General features: G+C 39.9%; 1 protein-coding gene across 3 annotated transcripts in view; it reads left to right on the top strand.

Moving 5' to 3' along the window:
- The window catches only part of LOC142209240 (transducin-like enhancer protein 4), a 102,196-nt gene that overhangs the window by 77,990 nt on the left and 8,440 nt on the right, over positions 1-15,766 (top strand). For all 3 annotated transcript variants that reach the window (XM_075278177.1, XM_075278171.1, XM_075278185.1), the window contains 9 exons: positions 888-1,017; positions 1,214-1,404; positions 2,268-2,344; positions 2,796-3,045; positions 4,031-4,278; positions 9,822-9,969; positions 10,590-10,740; positions 12,036-12,112; positions 14,170-14,676. In XM_075278177.1, coding sequence (XP_075134278.1) covers positions 888-1,017; positions 1,214-1,404; positions 2,268-2,344; positions 2,796-3,045; positions 4,031-4,278; positions 9,822-9,969; positions 10,590-10,740; positions 12,036-12,112; positions 14,170-14,277 — 1,380 coding nt within the window. In that variant the 3' untranslated portion in view covers positions 14,278-14,676. The remainder of the gene's footprint in view (positions 1-887; positions 1,018-1,213; positions 1,405-2,267; positions 2,345-2,795; positions 3,046-4,030; positions 4,279-9,821; positions 9,970-10,589; positions 10,741-12,035; positions 12,113-14,169; positions 14,677-15,766) is intronic.

The raw sequence follows: 15,766 nt of genomic DNA, 5'->3' as shown, positions 1-15,766 counted from the left end.
GCAAGTTGTCTTTCAGATGTCTGGGGAAAAAAACATTTAGACTTATATTCTTCCATATTCAAGGTCCGTTATTCTGTCACATTAAAACCAAGTATGCAACTTGTTATGGATGGTGTTTTGCTAAAGTGGTCCATGAAGTAAAGAATGGCCGTTATCTTTGTTAACTAAGGGCAAATCTACTTTTGCAGATGTATCGTCACTCTAGTTAATAGAGGTGGGGTCATGAGTATAACGCTCCTATGCCCTGATAGGATATATACAAATGGGTTGTAGGCATGAGACACCCCTTTTAGGCACAGGACTATTCTGCTGTATGAAAGAGCTGATAAATGTTACTGTTGCTGTGAACTTTATCCCTTTTGAAGAAAAAGTTGGATTGTATTCTCCTGAGTTTTTTCCTTTAGGAAGTTTTATTGTGCTCTAGCATAATAAAATAAATAGGCCTGAATACTACATGTGCGGCCTACAACTTTTTCACTTCCTCCCCAGCGATTCCCTACAGGTGTGTTTCCATTTCGGCTGCTCTGGTTACACAGGTCTGCTGTACACTCCTATGTTATGAATAGATACTTGAAAGATATGATTGTGAATGCACATATGTTATGACTCTTCCATTAGGGATGTTGACTTTAGCAGGGTGAGTATTTGAGGTTTTCAGTAGAGTAAACCATAAAGTCAATAAGCTGTTTACTTTTGGGAGGATTCAAGTCATTTAGCATGTTGTATCCTTTGCTCAAGCCAGAGATTCTTTTTGTTCGTGACTGTGTAGTGCTGATGTAACTCTTACATGTTTGTTTTATCTAAAGACAAGCACGTTTTATATATTCAATTTTTTTTTCTTCTTAAATCCTTCTCCTATCACTCCCTTTACATTCATCTCCTTAAAGAATGAGAAATCTACAACTCCCGTTTCTAAATCCAACACACCTACTCCACGTACTGATGCTCCGACACCTGGTAGCAACTCGACTGGACTGCGGCCTGTGCCTGGCAAGCCACCAGGAGTCGACCCATTAAGTAAGAAAGATATTGCTGCTTAATTACTTGTATCCAAGTGTATTCTGCGATGTTGGGTCAATGCTTTTGCAGATTTGCAAGATGATGATAAATGTTTTGGAAAGCTAAAAGGAAAAACAAAGTAAATTACCAGTGCAAAAGCCATAAGGTGTATAATGTCAGTTATTTACCTGCTACTTGTATCTGTTCTTCACAGCGGGTCTTAGGACTCCCATGGCAGTCCCTTGTCCTTATCCAACCCCATTTGGAATAGTTCCACATGCTGGGATGAATGGAGAACTGACCAGTCCAGGAGCAGCTTATGCCAGCCTGCATAACATCTCTCCTCAGATGAGCGCTGCTGCGGCCGCAGCGGCAGCTGCCGCAGCTTATGGGCGGTCCCCAGTGGTGAGAAACTTATTTAAATTAAATTGTGTTAGTTTTTTTGGGTGGCTTTTACATGATAGTATTTTGCAATTACACATTGTATTCTAATATTTCATTTTACTGTGAAAGAAATTAAATAAAGTATGATAAATGTTGAACTAATAACCTAGAAGCAAAGTTAGATGAACATCATAAATTGTATAAACTTATTTAACCTGACATCTCTGGGATTGGATATCTAAATGTCAGCAGTCATTAAAGGAGCTTTTCCATTTTGGAACGTGACATACTCGTGATATGCCATCACTTTATCAGTATGGCTCTGACGATTAGGACCCCCACTAATTTTGACAACGAAGGTGTCACAACCATTAGAACTTCAGCCACTTTTTTTTGGGGGAGAGTCCTATTGATTTATTATATGATAAAATTGAACAGAAGCAAGTGGATTGCGCCTAAATACAGGTGCTGGTAAGAAGGTTACCTTTACTATAGATTACATTATGTACCTTTGTAACAGGCTAGAGTGTGACCATTTGTCTGGGCGTTCTACTTTAAGAGTGTCTGAAGCTGGCCAGTATGCTGATATTTCTTGCAGGTTATCGCCATATCATACTACCTGTGGCTTTCTGTGATCAAAGAATCAAATGTTATAAATTCTCATCCCCCCCAAAAAAATATTGCACAATTTAGAATAAGACCCAAGATATAGTACTTAATAGATAAATTTCACTAATAATGTGATCCAGTGAGAAGACTTCCAATGTTTGGAAAAAGTAGCATTGGGATGCGTAACATTCTTGTGTATTGTCAGCTGTAGTACCTGTAGATGTTTCCAGAACATATATTGGCATTGACATGTTGCTTCTCCATTTGCTATTTAGGTTGGCTTTGACCCCCATCATCATATGCGTGTTCCAGGAATCCCGCCAAACTTAACAGGCATCCCAGGTGGAAAGCCGTAAGTAGTCTATATTATCTTTCAGACAGATCATACTTAGTTTTACTCCCTATTTATACTTCCAAGATCAGATTGAATTGTCCATAAGAAATTTTCTTTGGGGGCTTTATATTTTTGATCCATTTCATATTGTTGTGGTGTTCTTCTGTTTAGTAAAACGTCTTTTCAGCTTTTTGGCTGTGTTTGTAGTTTATGGCACAGACTACAGATGTAGTTTTTATGTATCTACAAGAATACGTTGTTTCAAGGATAATTGCTTTGTGAACACCAACCGATAACTTCTAAATCAGAGCAAGGCTGCTAGCAATGCTATATAGGCTCGTGAGGGTTAAACTATGATTAGGGAGGAGTTGGGATGAGGTTTTGTTCTTAAGTGCAGTTTGTTGTGGCTAAAATGTTGACCTTCTGAAAATTTCTAATACTTAAATATAATATTTCTTTTTCTAACTAGTGCGTATTCATTCCATGTAAGTGCTGATGGCCAGATGCAGCCAGTCCCGTTCCCTCCTGATGCTCTGATTGGCCCGGGAATCCCTCGGCACGCGCGGCAGATAAACACACTAAATCACGGAGAAGTGGTTTGTGCAGTTACCATTAGCAACCCCACAAGACACGTGTACACTGGTGGAAAGGGATGTGTAAAAGTCTGGGACATTAGCCACCCAGGGAACAAAAGTCCTGTGTCTCAGCTGGACTGCTTGGTAAGTTCTGTTCCATGTGTGTGTTTTTTGTTTTTTGTTTTGCTTCTTTGGGTGAACAGTGACTGAACGATGTGAAACTTACAAGCCAGGAGAATTGGGAGATCTGTCTTCAAAATTTGACTGAATCAACAGTTGCGCATGTGGCTTGTCCATACACCACCACGCTGTAAATTACGAAGCTGCTCGTCCGAGTTTAGTAGTTACTGCTTTGATGTTGATGGCTTCTCCAAGTATATATTCGCTTTAGGCAGAGAGAGCAATATATAATCATAGAAAATAATTATAGCTTTAGATAAAGTTATTGCATTTATATATTGTCAAGAAGAGCTTCATTGACAAAAACCTCCTTAATAAAAAAAAAATAAAAATAAGATGTAGAGACGTGCAGTGATGAATAAGTTATATTGGCCTGAAGCCACAAATAGATATTCTCTGGAGGGTGGTAACCTTCTATGTAGCACAAAATAATGACATTAATTTAACATGCATTGCAGATTAATAGTGGGATGTAAAACATTGCAGGCGATATTTCATCTATTAGCACATTGACTTCTGCACTGAACTATATATCATGTAGAGCCAAGTTGTTCAGCATTGGAAAGTTTTGGTTGATTTTGATGCTAATTAAGATGAATTATCTCACAACACTGAATTTAAGATCAAGTTTAAGTACTTGCCTAATGTCATGTAATTTTCTGGCATTAATCCACTTTATCATTGTCATAACAGCAAATGGCTCATTAAAATCAGGAGGGAATGTTTGTGCTTTTAGAGGATTCCTGTGTAGCGTTTAACCCATCACCCATGAGGTGTATTTTTTGCTTTTAAAGCAGCCATACTATACTATTCAAAATGTGTTTCTTGAATAGCTGCTGTTTATATAGAGCAATGAAAACACTTGTATGTGAAGCAGACAGCCTATGAAACTGTTGCTTCTCTAGTTCTAAGTACCGATTTCATATCCCAATGGTTTTTGTCTCTGCAGAACAGAGATAACTACATCCGCTCCTGTAGATTACTCCCTGATGGGCGCACTCTGATTGTTGGAGGGGAAGCCAGCACGTTATCCATATGGGACCTGGCAGCGCCTACCCCACGTATAAAAGCCGAGCTGACATCATCTGCTCCTGCCTGCTATGCTCTGGCCATCAGCCCCGATTCCAAAGTCTGCTTCTCCTGCTGTAGTGATGGCAACATTGCCGTGTGGGACTTACACAATCAGACCCTTGTAAGGTATGGACATCATTATTTGTCTAAGCTGGTAACATGGTTATATTTGCAACCCTTCCACATTATTAAGCAATGACTACTCAATGTTATCTGCAAACCTATAATCTATATTTACTTCAATTATGGTTTTGCTGATAGATAAATAGATATATTTTTTTTTCTTTAAATCTGCATAACATACCATATCTAGTTGTTTATGAGGTACAGCTATTCAGTTTATCTGCTGCAGGAATCATAGAGGACACTGTCATTTTGGCACATCACTTTGCATCTCAAGGTCACTATTATTAGGCATTATCTTCAAAGTGCCTTATGCTGCTATCGCATGACCTCAATAGCAGCAGTAACCTGTTATCTAATGTCTGCCACATTTCCTGGTATTCTCTAGACTCCAGAAGAGAGATCTTAAATATATCAATGAACTTGATAAATATTGGCAAGCCACAGATTTTCTAAGCTTTTGTCTTGATAAGGGATAAATACACCAGAACAGTAGCTGAACTACAGTGCAAACCAATCCCTAACTGTAAACAAGGATTTCAGTGTTCGCATAAGATGCGATCAACGACTTACAAGTGTTTTTCTGATCAGTGGACATGTTTATACAGAGCAGTGATCGGTTACTTCAGATGTTGATTTGGTTGATCATTGTCGATCATGTACTAAGCTGTGTAAAGGAGCTTAAATGCCTCTTGAACAGTTCTGCTGAAAACTGTAGTGCAGGTGGGTATGATGGACATAGGTTACTCTGTATATGCCAGAAAACAAGTCTTTACATCTGTTATAAACATCTGTTTGTACTGATCTATTGCCAGAATTGCACATGGTTATCAGCACGTTAGCATTGGAGTAGTAATAAAAGTGTTGTAGAATGTTCATACGCTTAGATTGGCTTCCTGGAACAGTGAATTGGCCTTGCAGGACTTTACCCCAGGATCATAGACTGTGGTTTTACTAATTTTAATAACCTGTATCAGTGCTTTACAATCTGTAAATGTCTTGTCTTGACTAGCTTGTCGATTAGATTGGTTTGTGTTTCCCTTTCCCACCCCTTCTGTAGTTTGTGGCTTTTTGCTCTGTAATCTTGAGTTGCCAATCAATGAACATGGCAATAATTTTCTCGCAGTCAGAACGCTGCAAGCCCCAAATGGTGTCACCTGATGAAATGGCTGATTTGTCTCTCCCTTTCATGTGATGATTGCCCTTAGTGAGCCGTAATAGTGACTGAAGACGAATTACATACTGTCTGATTAGTGAAGACGTCTCTCTCCTCCTCGGGTTAATACTGACTTGCTTAATGGTTCGGGCACTTTATTCAAAAAGGACACTCAAAAATTAAAAGGGGGTGGGGGGGGGGAAGACACTTAACAATATGCCATATTGATTGGGCATTTAGACATAAGGTGATTGTTATAGGTCCAAGCAGACAAGATATTTAAAGGAGTTATCCAGTCAAAAAAAAAATTTTTTGTTCTATTAATGGGTTAATAAGTGCACCCAAATACCTTTTAGCAGTGTTTTGAGTGATTTCTGGTTTTTCTGAGCGCCTGGCATCCTCTGCATCCTCTGCATTTGTTTACATAGAGAAGCCTCTTGTTCTTTTAGTTTACAACTACCATGATGCATTGCTCTTCACCCAGAGCTGACTCACACCACTTCCCCCTTCCTCCGTGTTTCTCTAGCTATCCTACCCACTACTTTCTAACTAACTCAGCCCACCCCATCATACTTACCTGTCTTCCTGTCCTTATCTTCTGGGCATGAGAGATCACTTCCTTCCGCAGGGCTGGTTAATATACATTTGTAAGTTAGAGGTTAGGCGGAGGTGAGGGAGGGTATTTAGCTTAGTGTAGAAGTATCATTTTATCCTGGACAACCCCTTTAAGCTTACAATTATAACCGTGAAACAGCTATCTCTTCTCCCTTTCAGAATAGATGTTCTGGTTTTGGCTTTAATCCCACAGTCACTAGGTTTCTTAGAAAACCAGGCATTGAGCTAAATGGAGCTACCTTCTTAAAAGTGGCATTAGAGTGATTTTTCCATTTTCCATCAAGGAAAACTTATTTAAATATTCCTTTTCTAGAACTACTCGTGGAGCATGTGACGGCCTGCAAAGGCAGTCTCCCCTTCTCATTTTACATTAGCATACGTATACTTACCCTATCTAGGCTACAATATAGCCCTTATTGGACACCATACAATTACTAGTTTTGTTTAAACTGCAGGTACCTTTCAAAGTATGATGGAACACACCCCAAGATAAGTGGCTCAATGCTGAGAAATAGATCTTTGCAGGTCTTGGCGCCAAGACTGCACTACTTACTGTTTCTTCAATTATAGAAGTGGCATCCAAGGAATGGTTAAGTTACTTTCAGAATAGAGAGGCGCGCTGAGAGATTTATGATGTTGGAAGACTAACCTGTTTTGAAATGGCTAATCCCACTAGCTGTTGCATGTTCTAGGTCAGCACAAACCTGTTTAGTGTTTAGATTAGAAAGATATTGAGAGATGTACCTCCAATAACACACGGCTGTTATCCCCCTCCCTCCAGACTCTTGTATTCATAGTGTTATTGTATAACAAAGTCTCCTGACATTCAGGCTTACGTTTCACTGATGCCATCAGCTTCATGTAACCTATGTCACTTTAGCTTTAATTGGTAAGTGGTTTTACTTGCAGGAGTTTTGTTTGGGTTTTGACTAAACTGCAATGAAATTAGATAGCAGTGGTGCTAATGTCCCTATGTAAAATGATATGTACGATTAAACCTCTCCTAAAGACGACCTCTTTGAGAAGACCTTCTCTCCTCCTGATGAGATTTCCTCTGACATATTTTGAGTTCCACCATATATTAGGCATACCCTGGATGGCAACTTTCAGTTCAGCTTTAGGAGTCTGTCTTAAAGAGAGTTCACTGTTTTTAGAATCTGTGTACGTATCTCTGTAAGTTCAGGGGCTTATTCCACTTCAAGCTCTTTGTTTGCTTCCTATAACTTATGACAGATGGGGTTAAGCTTTCAGTCATGAGATACTGTGATAGTGATGGTTTGTGTACCTCGTATCAGGCACAGTTGCAGTTTTAATAGGTGCAGTTGTGTATTTACATGTTTCACACCTCAGAAGTCGAGTTATGCACGCTTATGTTGTAGCCAGGAATTCCCCTACAGTAAATTCTGTTTGTCACTAGATACTGTGGGGTTATAAAGGTTTAAGGTTGCTGGCAGAACAACACAGTGGCAATGGGTATGCTCAGCACACAGAGGTTTCATTATTCTATAAATTCACATTTGTTTATAGAATACAATGTATATCCAACATCTTATTCCTGTTACAGTGGGGGGGGGGGGGAGTATATAGTCAGCCACCGGTTGTACAAGTTCTCCCACTTAAAAAGGTGAGAGACACCTGTATTTAACATCATAGGTAGACCTCAAAGAGACAAAATGAGAAAACAAATCCGGAAAATCACACTGTCTGATTTGGAAAGAATTTATTTGCAAATTTTGTTGGCCCACTCCTCCATGCAGATCTCTAGAGCAGTTTTAGGTACAGAGTCCACAGGGAGTCTGCAGTAGTCTGAGACACACCCCTGTTGGTTCCAGACTGCTGCTTTTTGCGTTTTCTGTAGGTCTGTAAAGTACATGTTGTAAACAACTGTAGATAACTGCTACATGTATGGAGGGGAATGCTCCTTTGCTGCCAGTTCTCTTACAGCCAGTGGCAAATATTATAAAGAAAAAGGGCTGGGCAATTATCGAAAAAAAGAGCAGATTTTGTCCTCGTTCACACAGGGCGTGGATGGCGGATTTTGGTCCTGAAGCTGATGCGGGAAGCCGCATCAGAATAGGGCCAAAATCCACCTGCCATGACTGTCACGGCTTCCCGTTCCAGAATTGGCACAAATGAATGGGTCTAGCCTGGAGAGTGTTACCGCGAGGCAGACGCCGCAACTCGATGAGTCACGGAATACGCCTGAAGAAAGGGCAGCTCGCTTCTTTTTTGCGCTATTGTGAGGGGCAGATTATGACGTGGATTCCACGCCAAAATCCGTCCCCTCTTGCCCCTTGTGGACGGGGCCTTTACATTTCAATCAGTGTGAATTTACTTTCATGCATTAGTTCAATTATTTTGCATCCATGCTGTCCTGTTTACACTGCCATTGACTAAAGGACTATATCACTAACGGTACGATATCCAATTAGTGTTGATGATATGTAAATAACAAAACCAAAATTCAGTGGCATGGCTTAACATTTAATTAGGGGGGCAGGCATGTAAGAAGGGAAAGTCCTAAAATAATTGTTCCTAATCATGATCAATGTAAAATGTTTAGTTAATCGTGATTTTCATTTAGGTTGTAATCACTCAACCCTAAAGAAGAGGTTGCAGGTTACCTGTGCACACGTGGATGAAATCTTTCCATTTCTCACTTTTTGTTACTATTGCAATAAATTCTCACAGTGTGTGGGGCCTGCCCTCTTGACAGTACATAGCCTAAATGACACCAAAGTTAACAGCATTGATTGCTCAAGAACAGTGGGGGGAGGGGGGAATCCAAATATGCCAGAATCTGTGGAGCAGGATCTATTAATTTATGTAAAGAGCTAGACTTGGTGGATGTTGTAAACAGTCCCCTTTATAGACCTTTCATCAACTCCATCTCTCTGCATAGTTTAACAGGTGCCACTGCATATTTCCCGACCGTTTCTCTGACCCCCAAACCGGTTCTGTACAATCAGTGCTGTTAGTTTTAGTACTCAATATGCTAATTAGGTTCCCTACAGTCAAGAGGGGCGATCCTGAGCTGGAGCAGATGGTGTCGAAACACCCACCTGACAGTGTAGAGCCTAACTTACATATTGAATGCTAAAACAAACAGTACTGATGCCTCCCACTGTTCCGGAGCAAGAGAAAAAATTTTCTTCCACCACCAGAATTGGTGGAGCTATGCCTATAGCTTGGAAAGAGCTGGAAGTTGTTAGAGATGGTGAAAGGACCTCTTTAACTGTATTTTGCCAAGGACCAGCCAGTTGTTTTGCAGCTAGTCATAGGATCGGGAGGAGGGTAGGAGGAAGTGTGTTTTTTGTTTTTTTTTTTCATAGTAAACAGTCCAGAGTTCTGCACTGCTTACATGTACGTATATTTGTCCAGACATGTTTTGCCTGATGTTTTCCATCACTTCAGTTCCCTTTTTTATATTTATGAAATGTATACTCTGAGGAATACATCATCCTAGTTTCCAGAAGCTGCCTGAGCATCCTAATTGCTACAAATTTTATTGTGACAATAGAGATGTAAGTATTGTAAAATATCCGGAAATAACTGAAAACCTGCTCCATGGAGAGAAATGTCTTTGTGTATAAATGTACAATTATGCTCCGACATCTCTGCATTTGTTTTGACAAGTCTGAAGAGACAAGATTGTTTATAGTTTAGGCAAGTCATGTTAATAATACCAATAATTTTATGTTGTAGCATGTGTGTTGTATTTATATTTCGGTCCTTGTTTGTATTTCATCTTGATAAGATATCTCTCTTTTATCAGGCAATTCCAGGGCCACACAGATGGAGCCAGCTGTATTGACATTTCTAATGATGGTACCAAGCTCTGGACTGGAGGTTTGGACAACACAGTGCGATCCTGGGATCTACGTGAAGGCCGACAGCTCCAGCAACATGACTTCACTTCACAGGTATAATCAGATCAAAATGTACTAGGAGGGTTGACTGTTGAGTAGAGTTTTTCATGTCGTCCACAGCTCTTGTAGATCAAAGTTCTAACAGCGCCTTGCTTTGTAGCACTGTTTCCCTTTTATATTCACTGAATCATTTCTTTTATTAAAAAATTGGTTGTGTGGTACTCGCTTGGGCGCAGCTGTTATGTGATGTCGCTTGCACAGAAGCACTATCTAACTTATGACCCCCATTGCAACGTCTGATTTAATTGCAGGTCTCTTCGTTGTGCTTTTTTTAATATTGTAACATTTTTTCCCAAAAAAAGATTTTAATAGAATGGTTCTATGACTCTGATATGTTAAATACTTTAATACGGGTTTTTCTTGTTTTTCATTTTTTTAATGAATTGTAGTAAGTGCATGAAAGGGGACCTCCAAGATGGCTGACAGGACCTCTTCAATGCAATAGGCTTATATTCTAAGCTGTTTTCACTCTTTGCTTGGAAGGCAGTTATTTATTTTCTGTATCATATCGTGGCTCAGTAGATAGAAGTAGGCTAACTGACCTTTGAGATACTTGGTAGATCATGTATTCTTAGTGCACCAAGAATGTATTATTTTTAAATCTTTATTTTCAGATCTTCTCATTGGGATATTGTCCAACTGGTGAATGGCTAGCAGTGGGAATGGAGAACAGCAATGTCGAGGTTTTGCACGTCACAAAGCCAGATAAATACCAGCTACATCTTCATGAAAGCTGTGTACTCTCCCTTAAGTTTGCCCATTGTGGTAAGTTACTAGTTTTGCATTTGGAATTGTTCCATTTACACATGCTGTTCCTCCTACTGTAGGCTATTGTTGCCAAAGGGTTCATTTCTTGCTCATGAATTTTTTAGAGGATTACAGTGGATAAGGTAGCTTACTATACTGTAATGCTCTTCAACAATTACCTTAAAAGGCCTTTTAACTCCTCATTGGCTGAATACATGTAAGTATATTTTAGACGTGTGAGTTTTAAGTTGGTCTGGGGGAAGGTTGCAGTGTTACAGATTTAGAGGTGGCAAGGTATGTCATGACTGACTCAGTGGCTGAATAATATTGTAGCAATTGTTTTATGGACACTACAAATATTTTGCGCTCCTTTAAGATTTAAAGGGTTTTTTTCCGGTCTGTTAGTACTATTAACAACTTAATAAGTGACCCAAATATATTTATCAGCATTTTGAGCGGTTTCTGGGTCTCTCTGTGAGCTTTTGGCATCTTTTGCATTTGTTTACATTGGCATTTTCCTGTTCTGTGTTTTCCTAAAGCTACCATGATGCCTTGGGCTTCACTCAGAACTGACTCCCTCCCCCTCCCTTTCTCTCTCACTCCCCCCTCCCTGTTTCCCTAGCTAGCCCGCCCACTATTAATCCTTCCTAACTAACTCAACCCCACTCCCTCCACCCCATCATACCTACCTGTGTTCCAGTCTGGACCTTCTGGGCACCGGAGTCACTTCTCCAAAAGAAACCTACTCCAAAAGAAACCTACTCCAAAAGAAACCTACTCCAAAAGAAGTGACATCCAGTACCTAGAAGGTCCGGACTAGAAGACAGGCAAGTATTATTTGGTGGATAGGAGTTGGGGATTAGTATAGGCGACAGTCTGTTTCCTCCCTTCTGGAAATGGAACATCACCAGGAAAAATGTGCCTGGGGCGGTCACTGCCCTGGCAATCTAGGTACATATAAGTTTTTGGTACACTAAGTAATTTAGAAGATAGGGGGGAATAAAGGAGGAGGGGTATTTAGCTTAGATTAGACATATCAATTTATCCCGGACAACCCTTTTAATTCTTCACGACTTATTTACGAAACAAAGTAAATATTCAGGAAGACTTTCATAATTCTAACAGAATATGCAGGTAGACATAAGCAAACTCCTTGGTTTGAATTTTAGTTGTATAAACAAGGAGGTCAATTTTTAGAAGGTCCAATGATCCATTTTCCCCTGCCTATTGTCTTCCTTACATTCAGGCTGATGGTCACACTGTTGCACGTGTCACTAATATGTAATTGAATGTAATCTTCACTTTGGTTTCAGGAAAATGGTTTGTGAGCACTGGAAAGGACAACCTACTTAATGCCTGGAGAACACCATATGGAGCTAGTATATTCCAGGTAGGTTTCCCTATAAAATGGAGTTATATTTTCTGTATTTCAGTAGCTATATCATAATTAAGAAGTTTATCAAAGGTATATATATATTAAAAAAAAAAAAATTATACTAAAATCCCCACACCACAACGGATATAAATTAATGGAAATTCTGGAGACCTAATACTTCAACGGTCCACAAATGATCTGATACTTGGAGCTGGGAATAACAGAGGGGATGGAGGATCAAATACTCGAATTATGTATATGCCTCTATTGCACCTTCATAAACACCTGGAATACTTTAGAAAAGAGCGATTCTCTTCTTGGTAGAACCAAGCGGGTTACATTCCTGCATCAGATACATGAACACGGACCATTTCCTTCTTTTGAACAGCTCCAATAGAAAACAACTTGCAAAATTTTCACTTTTATAGATTTTTGCAGCTGCAACATGCCAGAGAAACAAGATAGGACTGCAACTAGGTCTATCCGGTAGCATTCAGTCTCCTTGCTGTGAATGGAAGTAAGGATCAATAGTTATCTGCACATTTAGCAGCACATTGATTAACCACTGATCTTGAAGACTAAAGAAGAGGCTGAAGTGGAAGCCATCTTGGATGAGAACTTGGGGGAGGTGTTGGAGATGGTTCCCTTCTGTCACCATCAGAGGTCCAGCAGTTGTTGCAGGTCTACTCTTTACAATGGAACTTTCTGAGCAAATCACAAAAAAGCAACTGATATATAAACTAAATAACATTATCAGATTACAATGGGGAGTATACCTCAAAAGGAAGTGTTCCTAGTGTCCCAAATCACCCTGTTATAAAACCATCTACGCCTGCAATAAAAATAAGCACTTTTTATACTCTGTCGCTGTTCCTTACAACATCGCAGTTCTTTAGTGAAGGCAGAGGAGTACATTTCTGCTGTAGTGTGCTTGCCCTGAGGTGTACCCATGTAGCTTGGCTAAAGAACTGAACAGGTGCCGGGAGCACCAGAAAAATGTCTGATGAGCTTCATCAGACTTCTCTCTATGCAAGTATAATGGTTTCTCATTTTTAAATGAGGGCACAGATGAATTTGAAATAGGGCAATTTGAGACTCTAAACGCCTCGTCTTTAATAACCTGTGGGTGGTTTAGTGTCCCAAATCAATCTGGCAAGTTTCCTTTAACACTTAATATACCACTATAACCTGAGGGCCACACCAGTGGTGACAGGCACATTGATTTCACCCATGTGTAGTTTATGTGGTTATGTGCTGTGTTTGCACTAAACTTACATGTCCGGTACTGTCATTTCACCAAACTTTGCAGAATTGAATAGTGCGGGAGTTTAGAAGAAACATAATGTTATCAGATAGAATTGCTTTTACCAGGTTCTTTTACTTCTCCTCTCCCTTCCAAACTGACCTTCACTCTGAAAATCACTGTTCTCAGTCTTGAGATGGACTGCAGGTCACTTGACTCATATAAAGAATAAACCACTTGACTCACAACCACAACGCTGTATATGTCAGTACATCTCTATATATGTCCTGCTTGGTGGTTTCAGCCTATTTAGTTGCAGCACGCCAAACCAGGCTTATTCATGTGCGCTGGTCTCCTCTCAACAGCCACTGATTGACAGCTTTCTCCCCAGTTGTCTGCATAGGGTGAAAGCTGTCAGTCAGTGGCAGGTAATACTCACAGCTTATGAAAACACCAACCAGTGTGCTGCCGCTAGGTCCATGCAAGCTTAGCCAATATATTTCAACTGAAGTGATAGTCTACTTGCCTGTAACGACAGGATACTACCGTCAAGTTGTAATGGTATATTTAAGTTTAACTTGACATATGATCTGGTCTCCTGTCCCGAATATGGTCTACCCTTAAAAAGTAAGTTTTCTATGACTGTTCTAATCCAAAAGCCATCAGGTCTTAAAGATGCTGAATGAAAGTAACTTGGCTGTAATGTATTCATTTTAAGCAGACCTGAAATGGCCTGCAAATATATATATATGTAGACAAATTATTTTTTCTTCCTTCTGTTTTTCTTGGAAGTACCAGATTTTTCACGGTTGTTTATCCTTTCCCACAGTCCAAAGAATCCTCATCTGTGCTGAGCTGTGACATCTCTGTGGATGACAAATACATTGTCACTGGATCAGGGGACAAGAAGGCTACAGTCTATGAAGTTATTTATTAGAGAGAATTTCCAGCTGTCAATGAGACATCTACTAGTAGCACTTTTCAGTAAATGTTTTTCCTTCCTTTTCTTTCTGGAACCAAGGGCCTGGTGTGCCCACCTCAGCAAGTTTGTTTCTTTGCCAAATGCGCTCCCGGTTTTTTTTTTGTTTTTGTTTTGTTTTTTTATTTCCTTGTAAAGGCTTACTAGAACTTGAAACCAAAACTTCAGATAATGTGCAAGTGGAAGATGCACACAAAAAGTAAACTTATTCTATACATCAGACTTGTTCATGGATTGTGTATTATAGTTGTATCATATTTATTTTGTGTAAAGAAGACTTTGCAAAAAAAAAAAAGGAAAAAAAATTTAAAAAAAATGAACTGACAAAAGTAACCCCTACTGGCCATGGACAATTAGGTAAGTTTCTTTTTAGTATATTGTCTGTCTATGTTGTTTTTATGGTATTATACATAAAATGATGGTTTAACACTTGCATCGTGTTGTTGAAAGGTGCATTACTTTTTTTTTTTTTTTTTTTTTTAAGGTGGTATCCTATTAATATTTATGTATATGGAACTTGTTTCATGTTGTGTATTACTTGGGGTTTCAAGTGTAGCAAATCCTGGTAGACAATAACAGGTTTAGCACACAGTGGTGACGGCAACCTAATTCTCCCCTAACGTGGGAAGTTAACATTCTGTGAGGGGTGTATTTTTCTGGTTCATTCTCTGTTTTACCTGGTACAACCTTAGATAGTCTTACGCTGGGTTCACACCAGCGTTCGGGTCTCTGTTCTCAGGTTTCCGTCTTCTGCATGCAGAAGACGGAAACCTGTCTTGCCGAGTCCAGCCGTGAGCGCCGCTGAGCGCTTTATGCATTTTTTTTAAACCGGACACAGAGTACTGCATGTCCGACTCGGTGTCCGGTTAAAAAAAAAACTGGTTTCGCCGCGGAGCGCATAAAACGCTCACCGGCACACATGGCCGGAGACTTTTCAAGCTCATTCAAATGAGTGGGATTGAAACATGCTGGCAGGTTTCCGTCTCCTGCCTCTGTTTTGTGCAGGAGACGGAAACCTGCAGAACAGAGTACGGGCGCATGATGTGAACGAGCCCTTAAAGGGGCTCTATCATTGGAAAAAGTTATTTTTAGCTAAGCACATACTTGCATAGCCTTTAGAAAGTCTATTTAACACCTACCTTTTGCAGGTAAATTGCCTCGGTAGTTTTTAAATAAGTCCATCTTTATTCATATGCTAATTAGCCTCCTCCGTGCACTCGAAAGTGTCTGTGTGTGAGAGCAGAGAGGCTGCTGCTGCTGATGACTCACCTTTCTGCTTTCACATACATAGAGAATAGCAGACGGTGCTCACAGACATTTCCGGAGTGCACGGAGGAGGCTAATTAGCATATGACTAAAAACTGACTTATTCAAAAACTACTGAGGCAATTTACATACACAAGGTATGCGTGCAATAACCTTTCTAAAGGCTACGCATGTATGTGCT

This window comes from Leptodactylus fuscus, chromosome 1 (assembly GCF_031893055.1).
Source record: "Leptodactylus fuscus isolate aLepFus1 chromosome 1, aLepFus1.hap2, whole genome shotgun sequence".
In the NCBI taxonomy this organism is placed as follows: Eukaryota; Metazoa; Chordata; class Amphibia; order Anura; family Leptodactylidae; genus Leptodactylus; species Leptodactylus fuscus.
The sequence above is the reverse complement of the archived record's forward strand: the minus strand, read 5'-3'. Positions and strand labels throughout refer to the sequence as shown.